Source organism: Rissa tridactyla, chromosome 1 (assembly GCF_028500815.1).
Source record: "Rissa tridactyla isolate bRisTri1 chromosome 1, bRisTri1.patW.cur.20221130, whole genome shotgun sequence".
Taxonomy (NCBI): domain Eukaryota; kingdom Metazoa; phylum Chordata; class Aves; order Charadriiformes; family Laridae; genus Rissa; species Rissa tridactyla.
This window is the reverse complement of record NC_071466.1, coordinates 128,940,947-128,958,931: the sequence shown is the minus strand read 5'-3', so window position 1 is coordinate 128,958,931 and position 17,985 is coordinate 128,940,947. Positions and strand designations below refer to the sequence as shown.

The window sequence follows — 17,985 nt, the reverse complement described above, 5'->3', positions numbered from 1 at the left end:
AAGACAGGTGTTCCTGATAAACTGTTTTCAGAGTCTAGGATGGGTTAAAAGCAGTCAAGATAATTTTGGTGGGGGAATACTTGAATTGAGAAATAGTAAGGAAAGAAAGGAGTCCATGTACATATGGCGTACACACATGTCTGTAAGAGGATGCAAGTGCCCACTGTTCTCTCTGGCTGTATGTGTGTCATCTGCTTGGGCTAATGAGTTTCTGTGGCTTAAGAAGTCACCCAGCACCGCCTGTCTGTGCGTGTTTTCCTGCCCTTGGGGTAATGACTTGATCCACAGTGGTAGTTAAATTGGGCTTTAGTCCCTTGTATTTGTTAAGATCATGCCCACAGAGTTACACAACTTCAGCTGATGGTGAAGCACAGTGAACTGATTATCTGTGTCAAAGCTATTTTAGTCTTTTATCTAGTTCTTTTCTTGTTTCCATTGTTGCTGCAAAGTGAAAGATGGATGGGTTTTTCAAGCTGACCACAGACAGTTGCTCCAGGACCTTTCGAACAAAGAGGCAGGAGGAGACTGAAGGGGATGCTGATAGCATCCCTCCTCACAGAGGTTTGGCTGCTGGGCCTCAGAGACAGCTTTGAGACTGTGCAGGTGAGGATGACCCCCTTCTTTTTAGTAGCCTTGGACAGAGTGCCCCAGGCAGTGCTGTCAGAGGCTTCCGCAGGACCAGTCTCCCTTCCTGCGGGAGCTGCTTTTAAACTGAACTTCTCCAGTTCAGCCCCTGCCTGAGCTATGTCACACTTAACCAGTGTAACCACAGCCGTGTGTGGCCATGCACTCTGTTAACCTGGACCCCCAACCTGCAGCTGATGTACCAGCTTGGCCTCAGCCCATCTCAACGCCTTTCCCAGGGCCCTGTCCGGCCATCCGTGGTCTGTGTCTGGCCCTGGGTACTCCCAACAGGCCAGATCCTCACTACCACTTCTTTCTTCATGGTGCCTGAACACAGAGCTATCAGGGCCTAAGATGCACGTTGATGGTGGAACAGAATAAAAAAAAAAATAAATATTTCATTACATACATGATGGTCAGTATGCTGAGGCAAACTTGAAGCCCTGATCTCCAAATGTAGCTGGCTGTCTGGTTTCTTGCTGGGTTCAGGACTGTGTGAGAGAGGTGTTGAGACAGTTTGGCTGATTTGTCTCACAAATGAAAGCCAGGCTGATCATGAGCAGTCTTTGTTGTTTGCTAAGGAATACATAAGGTAATGTACAATAGACTACTGTTATGGCTGGACAGATTGATACCCAACTGGATAAAATCACTAGGAGCACAAGACACTATCACCTGGGCCTTTAGTCCTGTGGAATAAATAATGTTGTGGCATGGATTTCATTTAATAATGAGCTGATCATAAACAAAAGGTGTCCCTTATAGGAAATGCAAATATTTGAGCACTCATCTTTCTCCCCAGTCAGGGTAAGTAAGTCTGCCTAAAGAAATTTGTCTTTAAATGATGAGTATTGTGGAAGACAGACTCTCAAAAATGTTGAAAGCATTTTACTTGCTTCAGGTCCAGTTTCTAAATCTCTAAGCTTCTTCAGGGCCTCATGAAGCTGTGACATGGGACCTACCACATGCTTGCTCTCTCTCATGGGCTCTGCAACCCTTTGGACTACTTCTTCCGTTGTGCATTAGACCCTTATCTTAAGTCTGACTTATCGCAGAGAACATTTTTATTCCATCAAAACAAAGAAAAATGTTTCAGTCAACCTTAGTGATGATTATGCAGCCAAGCACAAGGAATATAAACAAAACAAAACATATTTTCGCTATGCATAGCTTTTCATTCTAGATTAAAGCAAACAACCAGAAACAATATTGGTTTCCCATGAGAGAGCAATGTATTGGTGAATCTTCTGTAAGAAGATGCAGCAACTTTGAGAATAAAATGGCCGTTGGGGAGAATTTTTGAAACAGATTTAAAGGGGAAATATGCAGAAAGCAAAGAAGCAAGAATTTCATACTGCTTCCACCATAATAATAATAATACTTTGCCCAGTGCGTATGCTTTACTGCTCACTGTAGCCAAGAGCAAAATTCCCTGCCCACCAAACAAAATCAGCAAAAGGCAAGACTGGCTTTGCAGGCAGGAAAACTTCACGGGTGCATCCATCAAATCCTGCAATGGGACCAGTGAAGCACACAGGCTGCAAGGCATCAGTAATGAGAACAGGAGAATAGAAAACCCTCAGCAGTACGGGCTCAATAATTAATCAAAGCTGAAAATCTTTCTAACGAAGGCAGCAGCCCCAGCAAAACAGAGAGAGAGCATTTAAAGAGTTAGGGGTCTGAACAAGAGCAGAGGAGATCTCAAAAAACAAGTTATCAAGGACTAAGGAAAGAATGGCCACACCATTTCCCTTCCTGAAGTTCTCAGGAATGCACTGAAGCCTATACAGCAACAGATAGGAATGATATTAATCTTCTGGCTTTTTCTGTGACCTGATCCATGTAAGTGTCTCTACCAGTGGCTACCTACTATTATAAGAAAGAGGTCATTCTACAGAAGAAAAGCTCCTGCTTTGGGAGCCTGCATCCTGGAGATGCCTCTAGTTTTCAGGGTGACACCATAAATGTGTTTCTCAAAGTCCCTGTTCTAGTGTATAAAGTTGTCTGGCAAAATTCCCAGATGAGTCTCAAGGCTTGCTTAATTATGAATCAAAGCCTTAATGTAATACTTTGTGCTTCTACCCCTTTCAAACGGAGGACCTCAGGTTGCTTCTCACACTAAAGGGAGGAAGTGATTCGTATATAGTTGGTTGTGAATGGCAGATGCATTGCAGCAGGAGCAGATGTGAAATAAGAGCCTTGTGATCCTGGTTCCCATGCACATTGCGAGCCACAGGGTTTCCAGGGCCGTGGAAAAGCAAGTTGTTAGTCACAGTGGAGTTTTAACTACGCACTTGAAACTTTTCTGCCCTGAAGCTTGATGTTTCTTTTAAGGTATCTTCTTTTAACATAGTCTAGAGATGGCTTCTATGAAGAAACCAAATAGGTCCAGTGTGTGTGTTGGCAAGAATACTTTTCCTGTGATGGCAAGAAATATTTGTCCAGATGCCTGAATTGCCTGCACTACGTGTGATTCATGGTTTTCTCATGGATGCACCATGAGGACTGCAGTTCCCCTATCTGGTAGTGAGCCCCCACAAGTGAAGAAGCCCTCAATGACTGAGAATTTGGCAGCACACCTGCTGAGGAAAACAGCTATCAAGGGACACATTACCATTACCTGCCACTCTCTTCTCCAGCTTTCCCTTGGACACAGGGCCCATTTCAAAGGCTTTGGTGTTCAAAATCCTGAGAGAACTACTATCTTCTCTGTGAGACTGTATTGCTTCTGTGTGTAGATGCATTATATGGTTGATAGGTAGAGTGACACAGATGACACAACAGTCTTAGTGACTGGAGTTCTCTGGTAGATGAAGAAAAGGTTTCTAAATTCTTGCCCCGACAGAGGTGGCATCTGCATCTTTGTGCACAGTGGGACCTTTGCTCTTACTCTTATACCTCTCACCTGAAAAACACACTCCTTTACCCCCATGCCCCCCACCCCATATAAGATGAAAAAATCATTGTTGTTTACACTTATGGGAAGCCTGCAAATAAAAATGGGGATAGGACCAAATTAGAACTGATAGATAAAATGGATTAGGCAGATAGATGGAAACCAAATTAGCTGTGAAGGCAGTGTCAAATAAAATAGAAAATCATTTCCACCCAATAGCCAGCTGAAAGATTTAGCAAGACAAGAAGGAAATAATCAAGATTGCCTAATTGCCAAGTAACCTCTCAGTCTTTCTTTTACTCCCTTTCTTCCCTGATACAATCTGTCTCAGATTTCTCCATTAAAATGGAGGAAAACATCTTTTGATCTGGTCTGCAACATGAACTGCAAGAGAGGCTCACAGAAACCCCCTGTGAAAGAAAGGCCCGTTGTGTAAAGCTATCTTTAATGTGCCATGCAGCTGCCTCACGAGATTTTTGGCTAAAGGAAGTAGAAGACAACACGCTAGCAAATACTATGTATGCTCTTCCCTTCTGGCTTGCCTCTGTTATCTAGCACGTCCCATACAAATTTTGAAATGTGAATGGTCAGTGAAGAACTAAGTAAATAATGGGGATATATGAGGTGCGTTTTCTCTCCATGAATTACTGATCATCCCTTCCTAGAGGTGGAAGGGGAGAGCTATGAGGAGCTGAAAAGCCGCATTGTAATTAGTGAGAGCCCCTGGACACATTGAGAAATAGTGTTCAACAGTAGTGTTCTTGCAGAAAACAAAATTTATTACAGGAGTTGAAGTGATGGAAATCTTTTCCTACAGGCCCGGCAAATTGGGTCTGATTTGTGTTTCCTTTCCATTATTTCTAAAGGACTTAAAGATATGTAAAGGCTATCTTATAACTTGTTGGTAGAAGAAGCAGGTAAAGAGCTACATGTGTCAGGAGACTGATAATAGCCTGCCTAGACTTTCCTGCAGGTGACTTGTTCAAACCTGGAGTGGGAAAAAAATTGTCAGAGGTGACTCTCAGAAGTGAGCTTACTATTCCTTTCAGAGTATATTGACAGTTACTGATAAAGTCTCTCAGAAACAGGCTCTGTAGATTCCTACAACCTGCAAAGGTACAGGGTGATGCTAATGAATGTCAGGCACCTAAGTAGAAGTTGGATGCCCATACATTGTCCATGATCTAAGCACTTCTCTTCTTCCTGACCTGTGAGGCAGGGGGACATGCTGGGCTGGTGGTTGCGCGTGACAGTTGGAAGAATGTAACCTGAAGAAGCCAGTGTTGCTTGCCACATGCTGAGGACAGCTGTGCATAGTGGGCAGCAGCTCCATCTGGGCAGATTTGCTACAATTTCCAGCTGCGATGGGCTGACCGACTACCTGCTTTTCCTAGAGGAGCTGACTTTGGCCAGCAGCTCTCAGCTGGAGGAGGCGTGGGTTTGGAGCCCTTGCTGGGATTGTGCATAAACACTCAATATTATTTTTGACTGACTGAACGCTTCTTGTGAAACTACAAAGGAGGGCAAATGTTATTTAGATTGGTTATTTCCTTTAAAATACCATTAGTCTGGTATCTATGATATTTTCATTTCTTCTCCTAGATTAAAAGGCATAGAAGACTCCCTTGAGAATATCTTGGTTGCATTCAGGGCTGAGATTAACTTTTGTTTTTAAGTCTTCCTTCATTATTGAAAACCAAAGAATTTCCTGAGTTGACAAAAGGTATGAAGTTACTAAATGAGGCAAGTCAAAAGTTAAAATGGAGATCTCTGTGGTTTAGACCTGAGTGCCTCTGAAAGGCAAGGAGGTAAAGAAAAAGTGCTTGACCTTTTCAGCAAGGTTGGAGCAAAGATTCTGCTATAAAAGCTTTCCGGACAGCACCGCTTTAAGTCCTGTCAAAACTGCATCTTCTGCCACATAATGGCAGAGTGGTATCTAAGCAGGTGTTTTGCTGTGATGGGTGAGGTGACTGTGTCTTAGAGGCCTTCGCCACAGTTATATACCAGTTTACAGAACTGTGTGAGGATGTGTCAGTTCTATAGAAAGCTATAAACCCGTTTGCTCCCCACAGCCATTATATCAAACAAAACAAAATGAAGACTTTAATAATTTCAGTATTGTCCATTGTACTCGCGCTGATAGCAATGCAGTGCAGGAGGCAGAAGGTGATGAAGTTTTGCTAACAGAAGGAACACTGGAGTCTTGACTTGGACTCCTTGAAATGCTGCCCCTCAGCACTTGATACGCCGTAGGAGCAGTCTCCCCATCAGTGGTGTCCCTAATCAGATATGGCAGTGATTTCCCGTCACCACAGTTGTATCACAATGCCAAATGTGCAGGGGCATTGCAGATACGGCAATGCCGGGTTTTGGTCAAGTACTGTGCTGTGCCACTGGGGCTGTGCCCCAGCCCCCCATAGTGGGAGCAGGGAGGTGAGATGGCTGGAAGCTGACCATGCTCAACTTGCCCCATTGCCCTCCAGGGCAGGGCCAGGAGAGAGAAGGACTGCTACTTGCAGGGCATCCGTGTTTCCTGAGAGTAGACTAGGTGAGGGAGGGTGCTGTACACCATAAAGACAGTCTGTGAACTAGTGCTATGTTTCTGACAGGAGACAGGCCTATTCGTAAAATAAGTACCTGTTCTGAGAACCTGGTTTAATTTTTGCCCCTCGGGGAGGTTGCTTTGAAGATGAGAAAAGTGCTTTTGCAGCAGAGTTGCAAGCAAATCCTTTCCTTTCAGTGTCATTTCCTACCCGTTGAGAAAGGGAGAGCAGTTTTGGGGAAAGGAACATTGAAATCATCTTTTAAATCACTTGGTTATGGATCTCTTTGGTATTGTGTGAAAACCTGGTGTAAATACACCATTAAGAGCAGACCTGGTTGCAAACAGGCCACATATAGCCAATGTATTCAGATCAAATGGGTACAGTGAAAGCTTTAAATAAGTAGCAGATAAAGGGGGGAAAAGCCTATTAAATAAATAAGCACATACACAAAGACACGTACAAAGCAAGCAAGAGAAAAATCTCATGTGACCCTCATGGGAAATAATAACATTACCGTAGGATACTAGGCAAAGGAATGAAGCTAATAAATGAGAAATATCTAGTATATCAATTCTATACCCTGCAGTGAATTGTGCTGTTTTACGCTGCAACTAAAGCTCTGGATTTTATTTATTTATTAACATAAAGAATCAAAATAAATATTGAAGCTTCAGGAGGGAGGTGTGAACTGAATTCGTAGCTCCAAAGATATACTAACAGAAATGCAAGGAGAGTGGCAAGTGCTAGGGTGACGATCAGATCTGTGGAAGACTTTTCCACTTCGTACTTCCTGCCACACAGCATGACAGTAACATGAGAAAAACTGCCTCGGTTTTCCAAGGGTGTAGGTCTGAGTGATGTAGTACCAAGGGCTAGAAGTCTAGCAGTTTCAAGGGCACCTTTGGAGGTCAGAATAACTTGTTTGTATGAGCTTTTTTGCTGAAACCCCACTTACTGCTGCTATGTTGTTTTAACTTGGTCAGGAAACAGTTATAAGTGGCGATATAATGCATCTGGCATCTGAAAAGGATGCAGAATGAATGCAGTTTGCACAACACGGAGTCAAGGGAGGCAGCTAAAAAAGTATCGGGGGGTAAAAAATGAATTAGGGGAATGCTTTTTTTTTGAACCTTATAGCTGCCTCAGATTTTTTGTTAGTTCTTGTTTTCCTGACAGAGAGCTCCTGTCACCTACCATTCGTGCACATAAAAAACACAAGTATATAAATTACATCCACCTAAATGATCACTGAAGGAAATGGCAGCATTTGCCCATCTTTAGTATTTTAGAGCTTAGCTTAGATGAAATCCCCAAATTAAGAATGAATATTTAGTTTTAACTCTCCTTTCCTGTACACATGCATTATAATAAAGCTCTTAAAGACAATATAATAATATATCTATTCTCAAATAACACAACATAAGACATTCATATTTTCCTATGAGCTTTGACAAACGTGTAGGATCTTGCAGCTGTTCAGTATTCTGGTTATTTCAGACAAACAGAGCTTAATGAAGGTTGCTTTTGAGAAAAGTATCTGAACAATGCATCATAGATGAAGAGATATTATAATGACCATTATAGTCAAAAGCGTGTATGTGCTAATGCATATGGAGATTTGAGGATAAATTGCAAAATGAGCTCATTACAGACACAGGTAAAGTCTTGCTCCCATTGCCGTCCATATCACTCTTGGCCTTTGGTTTCAAAAAAAATGTCCCTGTAACTTGGCATTGTTCTTTATATATGTATTCCACTGTAATTTTGCTGTCAGCGTTTAATACAATTAAATGCATTGGACTTCCCTGGTTTAGCGCAGCCCTTCATGGCAGAAGAGGCTGCTGTTCAAGAGGCTGGAAAACTGTCTGGGTATGACTGGCATTCTAAGACTTGTTGCGTTTCAGCTGTGTTTCTGATCTTGCTGGCACTTGTTCAGTCTCAAATTGCACATATCAACTTCTTACTGCCAGAGCTGATGATTTTACCACTATTAAACCAGGCCTTGGGCTATAGCGTCCTCCATATTAGTAATGATTATTTGGAAAACCCAGGGAGTTTCAGGACTCCTTTATGCTCATTGTTTTGCCATAGCCTCTTCGAGCAAAAATGTGGTGCATTTATACAAATGAACAAAATATTTTGAGAAAAAAATATAATTTATGAGCTTTTTTTATGTACATCTGTGTAATCTGAAATCACACGTTTTATAAAGGGGATTTAGGAAGGCCTATATTTGGACAGATTCTGCATTCTGATTCTTTTATCAAGAAAATTTTCTTCCTCTTTTTGGTGAACTGTGTTTTGCTTTTGCTGTGATGGATCTTTCAGTGCTAAAGATTTTATTATTCTTAAAGAAATTCACTAGGACCGGCATGAGTTGGGGTCAGCCAGGACCAAGCATAACGGTCCTTGCATAATCCTTTAGTATTTGAGGTTAAGTCACCTCATCTGTTGTATTACTTTTCCCTTCCTGGAAACAGCAGTCTTTGAGTTAGAGCAACATATACATTCAGAAAATTGTCATAAAGATAATCAGTTTTTCATGCAACATGCACAAATTATTGCAGGCTACTTCAAATTTGTCATAGCCTTATTGTTGCAATCCGTAGTACAGAAGGACCACATCAAACTCTCTCTCCTTCTAGCCCGTGCAATGTCAAGAGGATTGGGGACAGGGGACAGAAGCAAGGACAAGTTTTGGATGAAATTTTATTGATTTGTTGAAATTAACAATAAGGGAAGGGTAAAAGATTTTGGAAACCTGTGAATGCAGATGAATTTGGGCAATGTGTACTGAGTAATAGGGTCAAAATCTATGATCCAGGAGACACAAAGGACAGAATATTGCTAGCAATTTAAAAAGAAATAGTTGATGCTGTTTTGCTTCGGTTTGGATGTATCACATGCGTAGAGAAACTAACTACAGTTTATTGATACAGTTTGATAACAAATTATGTGTATGCCTCAAATTAGTTTATGCTTCTGCACAGAAAGGTTGGCAAGATGTCACAAACCATGCACACTTAATGCAACTCTGTGCATCTGTTACTTTAGCAAATAGCTGGTGAAATTCTACAGTAATAAATTACTATTGTGAAATTCTACAGTAATTACTACTCAGAAGTGCTTATAACCTCAAGGAAAAAATAAGAAACCTAAATCTTTTGTTTAAAATATAATGCACAGTGTAGGCAAAATTATTACAATACATACCTTAAAAAGAAGGTAATTTACTGTTAAAATCCGTCAATTATTACAGGCAAGCCTACAAGAGTAACAAAATAAGCACAGCTGTCAAACATAAAAAAGAAAGCCATGGAAGGGGCAGTTTACGCATCTGAAGTTTTAGGAAAAAATGTCAGATAAATTTAAGAAATCATTCCTACTGGTTGTTTAGGGCAGCAATAAAAGGCATGCACAAGTAGAGAAATAAGGCAGTATTGACCTGTTGTAACTGGCATTTCTTGTGTTGTTGGTTTGTTGGGGTTTTTAATTTGACTATGCACATGTCCATCTGATTTATGCATCTCCATCTCAGAACTCGGTACAGAGGCAGGGAGAAACATTACAATCGTGTTGCAGATGGGGTAAATAGAATTGCTTACAATTACAAACTAGATCTAGTAGCAGAGCCAAGAAGAGGAGCCAGATTTTCTCTTTCTTCTTTACTTTGAATCCTATGTCCAATTTAGTGAAGACTGTGGCTCTGAAGTTATATTAAATTAGTTGTCTGTTCCCCCTCTCCCCTGACCTGTATAAACATAATAGTCCAGACCCTCAGCTGCTAAAATCACTGCAGCTCCATCTGGCCCATTAATGTGTGTATACATGCCAGTGGACAAGATTGCAAGTTGTTACCTACTCCCTGCCTAACAAACCTGGCAAAAAACCAAGAGTAATAAACACATAAAACTGTCATTAAAAAAATTGCCAGCTTAGGTCTCAGAGGTTTCTCCCTCTGCACCACAATGGTGAAGATAACAGACAGCCAAAAATCCCCCATCTAATACTCTATCAATAAAGGACTATTCTTCTAGTGAGTGTTGAGTAGAATTCCGCAAGCCTGGTATAAATAGCCTACGTACATATAATAAGATTCTTCTCTCTTTTTTTGGGGAAAGAGAGAGAGAGGAATCTGATGGGCTTTATGCAGGTAACAGGTTCCTAATCTCATGTCTGTATAACTTTAATAATGGAATTAATGACAGGATTAGCATAGCACATCAAGATGAGCTCTCACGTGAAACCAACAGAATGTCATGGCAAAGGGCTGGTCAGCAGGGATGCCTGATGATAACTTTTTTTTTTATTGGGTGTGGGAAAGCAGAGATGTACTTTCTCTAGCCTCAGTGCCTGGGATTTGGCAATATTCAGAAGTGTTTTGCCATGTGGGAAATTAAAATCTGCAAGTACAAAATTGCTTATTTAAAAACAAAGAACAGCAACAAAACCCATGTTAGTTCAATTAAAGGGTCAGTGCAGGGGAGCCAAAATAGATTTTTTATTTGCTAAGAAGCAAGGGACTGGAAAAAGATACATCTACGTAGCAGGTATTTCTAATTAACCAATGAGAGCAAAGGCACTTGTTCCACTTAATCACGAAGCAACAAAATGGAAAATAACCCTTCTCATCTCAAGAACATGCTTTGGAAAACAAGCCAGGATGAAGAGAAAAGCTCACGGCATTTCACGAATATGTTCTACTCTCCCTTTTTACCCACACCCCCTCCACCCTTTTTGTAATCAAGGCTGTCTCAGCCTGTAAGCAGGTATTTATTTTTAGTTTTGTTTTAGGACTGGCTTAGCTGTTTGCATTGAGCAGATGGGGATTTGATGTTACATTCTGTTTCAATTGTCTTTCAGTGAAATTAATTGCAATAATGATCCACTTTATTGAAATAACTCCTGTTTCCAGAAGTGTCCTACTGTAAGAGCATTAGAATCTAAGGAATTTAGAGTCATGTATCTAAATACAGGATTAATGCTAAAGATGCTCCTTGAGCAAAATCGTGGATTCTGACAGCATGATACTTGAGAACTCAAGCAGAACTTCACATCTTACTCTTAAGTCTTTAATTGCTACCAGACCAGCAGAGCTATCGGGTGTCTATTTTGGGTTCAGGCCTCCTGTTGTATCTAAAGGTTCTTGCCTTTAGGGCTTTCTTCTAGGGCTCTCCCATCTGATGTAGTCCCTATGCCCTCCTCCATGTTGCACACACCTCCCCATCTTCCTACACATCAAGGGAATGGAAATCTATTTCAGTTTCTGTTAGGCAGGTAATTAGTTTGATGGCATATCAGAAAGGCACTGAGACTAACGTGATTGCCTCCCAAGCAGCAAGAAGCTTCAGCAAGACCTGTGTTTTATATCCTGCCTCAAAACCAAACAAAGAGAACTGCTTTTTAATTCACCGGTTTTATCTCTCTGGGCTTAGTGAATCCTAGTGCTCATAAAAAGTGAGAGACAGCTACTGCAGGCTGAAGGCAAGCACAGTGCAAGTTTCATGCATACATGCTGCTCTGCTAAATGCACCTTAACACTGACCCTGCGGCATGCCCTACTCTAATAATTCTTCCTTCCCCGATCCCCTCCCATCACCTTGGCGTTTTGTATTGTGGCCTCAACTTTCCCTTTAATATTGCAGGCTTGGGTGTCCCCTTGGTTAGTGATTGAAACTTACACTGAGCTGCACAGCAGGTTTTGTGAAGGGTCTAGGGTGAAACCTTCTGAATTCATTGTCACTTTTGAAAGAAACTGGACAGTGAACTTTAGTTTCTAGATGAGGTAATGAATTGCCAGCTGATCCCTATGGTCCTTTCTGATTTAGGATCTTCCTCTGGGGAGACGCTCGTACATTTAGGAATGAAGTCACTTTTATAGCACTCTGTCCTGAATCAGAAATCATAGATACATGCCTCTCTGAGCCTGTTTTCTTTACACTAAATGGGAGTGTGTTATCCAAATGAGAAAATTCTCTCTTCAGCAGATGTTTTCCCATGCTTTGCTTTCCTTTTTAAAAACACAATGAAACTCTAAAGGCTGGAAAAGGTCAAATGTTTTACTGAGCTTTATTCAAGGAGGAGGAAGAGATCTGTCATGAGAGAGTGTACTGAAACCCCAGAAATGTCAAATAAGCAGATTATCTGGTTACGAGAATTGGAGCAGCTGGTCCCAGGTGAGAACAGACCCACAACTTCTTAGCACTGTTTCATCACTTAGCTTTATGATTCCTTCAACTCTGTAAGCCAGACATAAAAATAATAATAAAAAAATAACAAAACCAAAACCTGTGCTTTTTCATATCAAAGAGAATTTCAGGCACAGAATTAAGTCCTGGCCCTATTTACATCAGAAAGACCTAGCCATTGATTTCAAGGGGGCCTGGATTTCACCTGAGAACTATGATTTGTCTGTCTCATTCCATAATGTAAAGTGACACATTCTGAAAGGCAAGTGAGAAAAGATCAGTGCTCATTAAGGTGCGGGCATGGACTAGCTAGGAGATCTACATCTTGTCTGTAGGATAGACATAACAGCCATAGATTTTAAACCATGCAGTGTAGATTTGTTTTATACAGTCTATAGGTGCTAGCCTCTAATGGTAGTGGGAGTTATGTCCAAGCATAGGGCTGTAGTATGGATCTTCAATACAAGAAACTAAAAGCATTTAATAAATACCTACCTCTAACCAAACTTTCCCTCCATGAATCTCCAAGCACTTTGTGCAGGAGGTAAGCATCATTATCCCCATTAATGGGTTTTTCAGATTTCTCCTGCAGACATTTCTGGTTGGGTAAAGCCAAGTTGGCTGTGAGAGAAAGTGATGCTGTTAATGATTCTCTCACGCTTTGTGGAGACCTAACTGACTGATGCTGTAGGCCAAGTTACAGTGTGGGCAGGTCTGGGGCCTGCCTTGTCTTGCCGTACGTGTAATGAAAAACAAGAAAGGACAAATCACTGTGGTATTTTCATGCAGTTCCAGTAGGTTTCTCCCAGGGGTCAAGAGTTTCAACGTGCCCCTCCTTGTCTTTGAGTCTGTGATGATTTTCTGGGGTAATTGAAATATTATGGTGGGTTTTGAGCACCCACTTTCCTTAGAAGAGTAAATTTAATCCTTTTATTCTGCCTTGGACCTGTCTTGTGACTTCACAGTGCTGGGGTGGGTTTATACAACACAGTGCAGAAGATCCCATTAGCTCAGTGCAGCAGCACAATGGTGCATCTATACTGTACTGAGTTCCAGATCTGTGTGGCGTGGAGCCTGCTTTTGTACCTCTGGGTGGGCACTTTGCTCCATGGTGGTGAGCATGCTTTGGATGCAGAGGCATTTTGGGTTTTTTCAGGAGTGTTTCAGCTGAGTTAGCCCACAATATTCTTCCAATTTACTGCCTGGACAGCCACCTAAAAGAAAGTCTTTGACTCCTCCTGGCAAAGTTTTCTTCATTCATTTTCCATGCTCGGTCTGTTGAAATTTTGTAAATAAGATTGGTTGGCTCTAAGTGGTTGGAATTGTATTTATTCCTCTGACTTCTTTAAAATTCACCCGGTATCCGGGTAAGATGGCCGCAGTCGGAGAGTGCTCGCTCCCCGCTCCGTGGCGGCCGGTCTCCCTCACTCACGTCGAGTATCCCGCAGGTGATTTCTCTGGTCAGCTTTTAGCTTATTTGAGTCTTGGTCCAATATTCATTATTGTTGGCTTTGTAACACTCATCATATTCAAGAGAGAGCTTCACACGATCTCTTTCTTGGGAGGGCTGGCATTCAACGAGGGAGTGAACTGGTTAATAAAAAATGTAATCCGGGAGCCTCGGCCCTGCGAAGAATGCACCAAACAAACAATGCGAGGTTTCTGGATTTACTATGGCGACATGTGCTGTCCATCTGCCTCGTCACAGTGGCTTTGCTAGTCTCATATAGTAGGGTTTATTTGCTTTACCACACCTGGAGCCAAGTCTTATATGGAGGTGTGGCAGGAAGCATCATGGCCATAGCCTGGTTTGCCTTCACACAAGAGATATTAACTCCTCTCTTCCCAAGGATAGCTGCATGGCCAATTTCAGAGTTCTTTTTTATTTTTTAATAAAAAAAAAAGAAAAAATAAAAATGGGCACAAGCTAGAACATAGGAAGTTCCGTTCAAATACACGGAAAAACTTCTTTACAATGAGGGTGACAGAGCACTGGAACAGGCTGCCCAGGGAGGTTGGGGAGTCCCCTTCTCTGGAGATTTTCAAGACCCGCCTGGATGCAGCCCTGAGGGATGTGCTTTAGGCAACCCTGCTCTAGCAGGGGAGTTGGACTAGATGATCTCTAGAGGTCCCTTCCAACTCTGAAGATTCCGTGATTCCGTGATTCCGTGACTGTATAAGACTAGTCTGCCTCTCTTGCTAAATGAAGAGATGTGAGTATGCTGCCATGTTTTTTATATATCAGAGGCTTTCCTAGCCTGAGTTGACCGTTATTAAATATCCCAAAGGCCACTGCTGGGTCAAGAAGTCCTTGTTAAATACTATTTGTCACTATCATCAACCCTCCATGCTTTCAACATTGGGGGAAAACCATCGATAAGCTATGTCTGTAAAATTCCAGTTACACTTGGACCTACAGAAATAGTGGGTTGTCTCTTTTGTTGCTGAAAGTATACTAGCCAAGGTCCAGAATGGCTGTTCAGTGATTTTTAGTTCAAAACTGGCTTTCATCCTGTGCATTTTTACAGTGTAGTTGGTAAGGAATGCTAATAGAGTATATGGAAATTATTTCAAGATAGGTTGTCTCCTGCTCTCAGGCCTTCTGTGATACTGGACAACTCCTTTCACCTCTGCACATCAGGTAACCTTCTTGGAGATATTCTTAGTGACATTGAAATGGATTGTCCTCTTAAATATCTAATATGCTGAAGTTCTGATGCCAGGGAGTCACCCAGATACGTCTGTTCTTTCAGCCCCTCTCTTAATATGTGAATCAGTTTTTCATGTTCCTTGGTTAAGATGGAATACAGCCCAGTGACACACCTACAGTTAGGAAAAGGACAGGATATGTGGGCAGGAGAGACGTATGCTTCGTACATGGTGGCACCAAGTGGCACCCTACTGGGAAGTGTGCAGAGCCTGCATGAGAAGGACCTCGTATTCCTCTAGAGCCTGCTGTTTCATATGGCCTCAAGAAGTACAGTTAGTTGACAATATTTGCTTTGTGTTTTTAAGAGAATTACTTTGGAGTTCAGTGATTCAGTTTCTCATAGCTGAGAGCCATGAACACAGCAGAGAACTGTCATTGCTCATTTCCTTCTAGCTCTTTGTAGGAGCCGGTATCCCTGAGGAGCAACTGCTGGCCCTGGTGCCTCTCTTGTTTGCTCTCATGTGAAAATCACTCCCCTTTCGCCAGCCCTGACTTGCCTATTGGCATCCCCTGAGAGCCACCTCTGCCTCCCCAGTGCAACAAAACTCTTCATAGGAGAATCTTGCTAGCTCTAGGCTCTAAGGACCCTGCTCCCTGCAAGTTACCAACAGTGGTTTTTTTGCTTTACTGAACAGAAAGGAAAAGAACACTGAAGAAACCCATAAGAGGAATAAGAACAATGACAAAGCAGAGAAGAAATCCCAGCCAAAACCATCTTCCACTTAGAAGGAGAGAACAGGGGACGCCTAAAGCTGCAGCACAAATACTGATTATTCCTGTCGAGGATTTGCTGCTGTTGCTAAGTTACTGGCCTCTTTGGAAAACCCTTGAAGTATGGGGTACATTAGGAGCTCATTAGGGTCCCGGGGACTTGCACTAAATGTACGATATGTCTCCGTGCTAAACACACTTCAGAAATAACAACAGAAACTTCCTGCCCAGAGTTTAGATGTTTTTCTTTCTTATTTTTCTTCTCCCCCTTACTCCTGCATCGCTCCATTTGTTCTTTTATGACAGCTGAGCTGCTTGACAGGATGGGAGAGGTTACCTGAAATAGATGGAGATGAGCTCTACTTCAGTTTGTAAAGTTTCTGGCTTTTCATGAAAGTTCCCCTGCAGGGGAACGCAGAGAAGGAGGAAGGACGAATGGAGATGCATCTCTAATCTGCTCAGAGTGTACGTTTAATCACACTCCAGGGAGTTTGCGACAAGTTTGTGGAGTGAAGAAGTCTGACACTTAGAAATCCAGGGGTGCAATCTCCTCTCCAGCATGTCAGGGAGGGCACTAAGGCCCATATAACTTTGAGTGTCAGAGCCACAGAGCAGAATCCACAGCCCAGAGCTAGCTGCCTAGGTGTGACGGAGGAACCCCAGCATGCTGACAGCTGGTGGGAGGACGGATGAGTTGTCCTTAGGGGGGATCTAGGCAGCGTGCCTGCATCCAGAGATATCACACATGATCTCTACAGGGAGTTAGTAACATGCCTGTGTTTAACAGAAAATATGTGTCTCTGCTGTTTTACATAATATTTAATGAATGATATATTAGTAGCCCCCAACAGGATTTTAGTTTTATTTAATGTAATTTATAAATTAAACAGTCCAGACTGGGTGGAGAAAATTAACCAGCAGGCTCACTAGGAACAAACTGCAGGTCTTAGGAGCAGACAGCAACTGTATTTACACGAATCATGTGCTATTTAGCTAACTAGGCAGGAATTAAGTAGAGGAATACTCTTTCACATTGCAGTTATCCATTTCCATAACTCATCAATATGGCATCTACATTTGAATTAGGAGCAAATCTCAGACTGTTGGTTTTGGGAGCAGTTGGGGGGGGGAGGGGGAAGCTTTGTCTACCCAGACCAGACCAGATGCACAGAGGATCAGTCACCAGTTTTTCAGACTGATTTTGAGGATTCAGGCGTAAGGGTAGCAGTCAAAGAGATGACAGAGTAGCTGTGGTCTTAGCATCATCAAATCTGGTGGCTGAGATGATGAAAATATTTCTGGTCGAGAAAGCAGTAACTGGAAAGTAGCCAATGGGGAGGATGAGGCTAGACCTGTTCTGTGTCTTACATATGCAGGGCCGTGGGTTGTTGCCAGGTTTATGAGAAGAGAACTATAATGGAGAAAGTCAGTGTGCTTGTATGAACCCTGGATTGCTGCTCTCAGCTCGGCCATTTTAGAGGAGACCCAGGCAATATCTCTTCAGCTAGATGGGAACCATGCTCCTAAGCTGTGTTTAATATTTCTTTTACCCATAGCTTTTTTTTTCTTTTTTTGGCTCCGACCTGTAACTTGAAAGCCTGACATATTAAGTGCTGCTAAGCGAACTTTTGCTTTGACCTGAATATTAAGTTTATCCTGTGCTGAAAGGACGGGAGAACAGTGAGTGGGGTAAACCAGATGAAGTTAAAGTGAGCAGTCTCCTTGGAGGCAGTGAATCAGAATAAACCAATTACATGCAGCCAGTCCTCAAGGAATGGCACCTCACAATATGTTTAATGAGCATAGGGACAGGGAGTGGTTCCATCCCTCCGCAAAGGAGCGGACTGATGGCTTTTTGCAAGGGAATTCCCTCTGGCGAGCAGGAATTTGTGTCCCTCTGCAAAAGTCAAACAGTTGAGAATAAACATTCCCTTCTGCCCTAGTCCTGCATAAACCTGAAGCCCCATACAAGTTTTCTCATGTGTTGCATGGGGAAGTTAAAGAGCTCAGAATGCCATTAACCCAAAGGAGTGCATGGAGGGATCTGCTGGGGTTAACTGCAGGGATAAGAGGGTCTTAAAACTCTCTCTTGTCTTGGGGCTTTGCAAGTGTTTTCCCCTGTTGTAGGGTTACACTCTCCTGAAAGAAAATGTCTTTTCTTTAAAGGCCCTTTTTCTGTAGGGCCTTTGAAGTGGCAGGGGGCAGCCTCCACTAGTGTAGCGATTAAAGCAAACACTCAGAAGAGGAGTCTTTATGTCTTATACCGCTAAATAGACGAGAACCAGGGATCAGGCCACAAGGAACGGACTG

At 42.3% G+C, this 17,985-nt stretch overlaps 1 protein-coding gene across 1 annotated transcript; it reads left to right on the top strand.

The window, feature by feature from the left end:
- Positions 1-13,623: 13,623 nt before the first annotated feature.
- Positions 13,624-14,147, top strand: LOC128905808 (dolichyldiphosphatase 1-like). The gene is given in 2 exon segments (XM_054192396.1): positions 13,624-13,882; positions 13,885-14,147. Coding segments are annotated over 2 exon segments (519 nt in total). The 5' UTR covers positions 13,624-13,626.
- Positions 14,148-17,985: the final 3,838 nt, after the last annotated feature.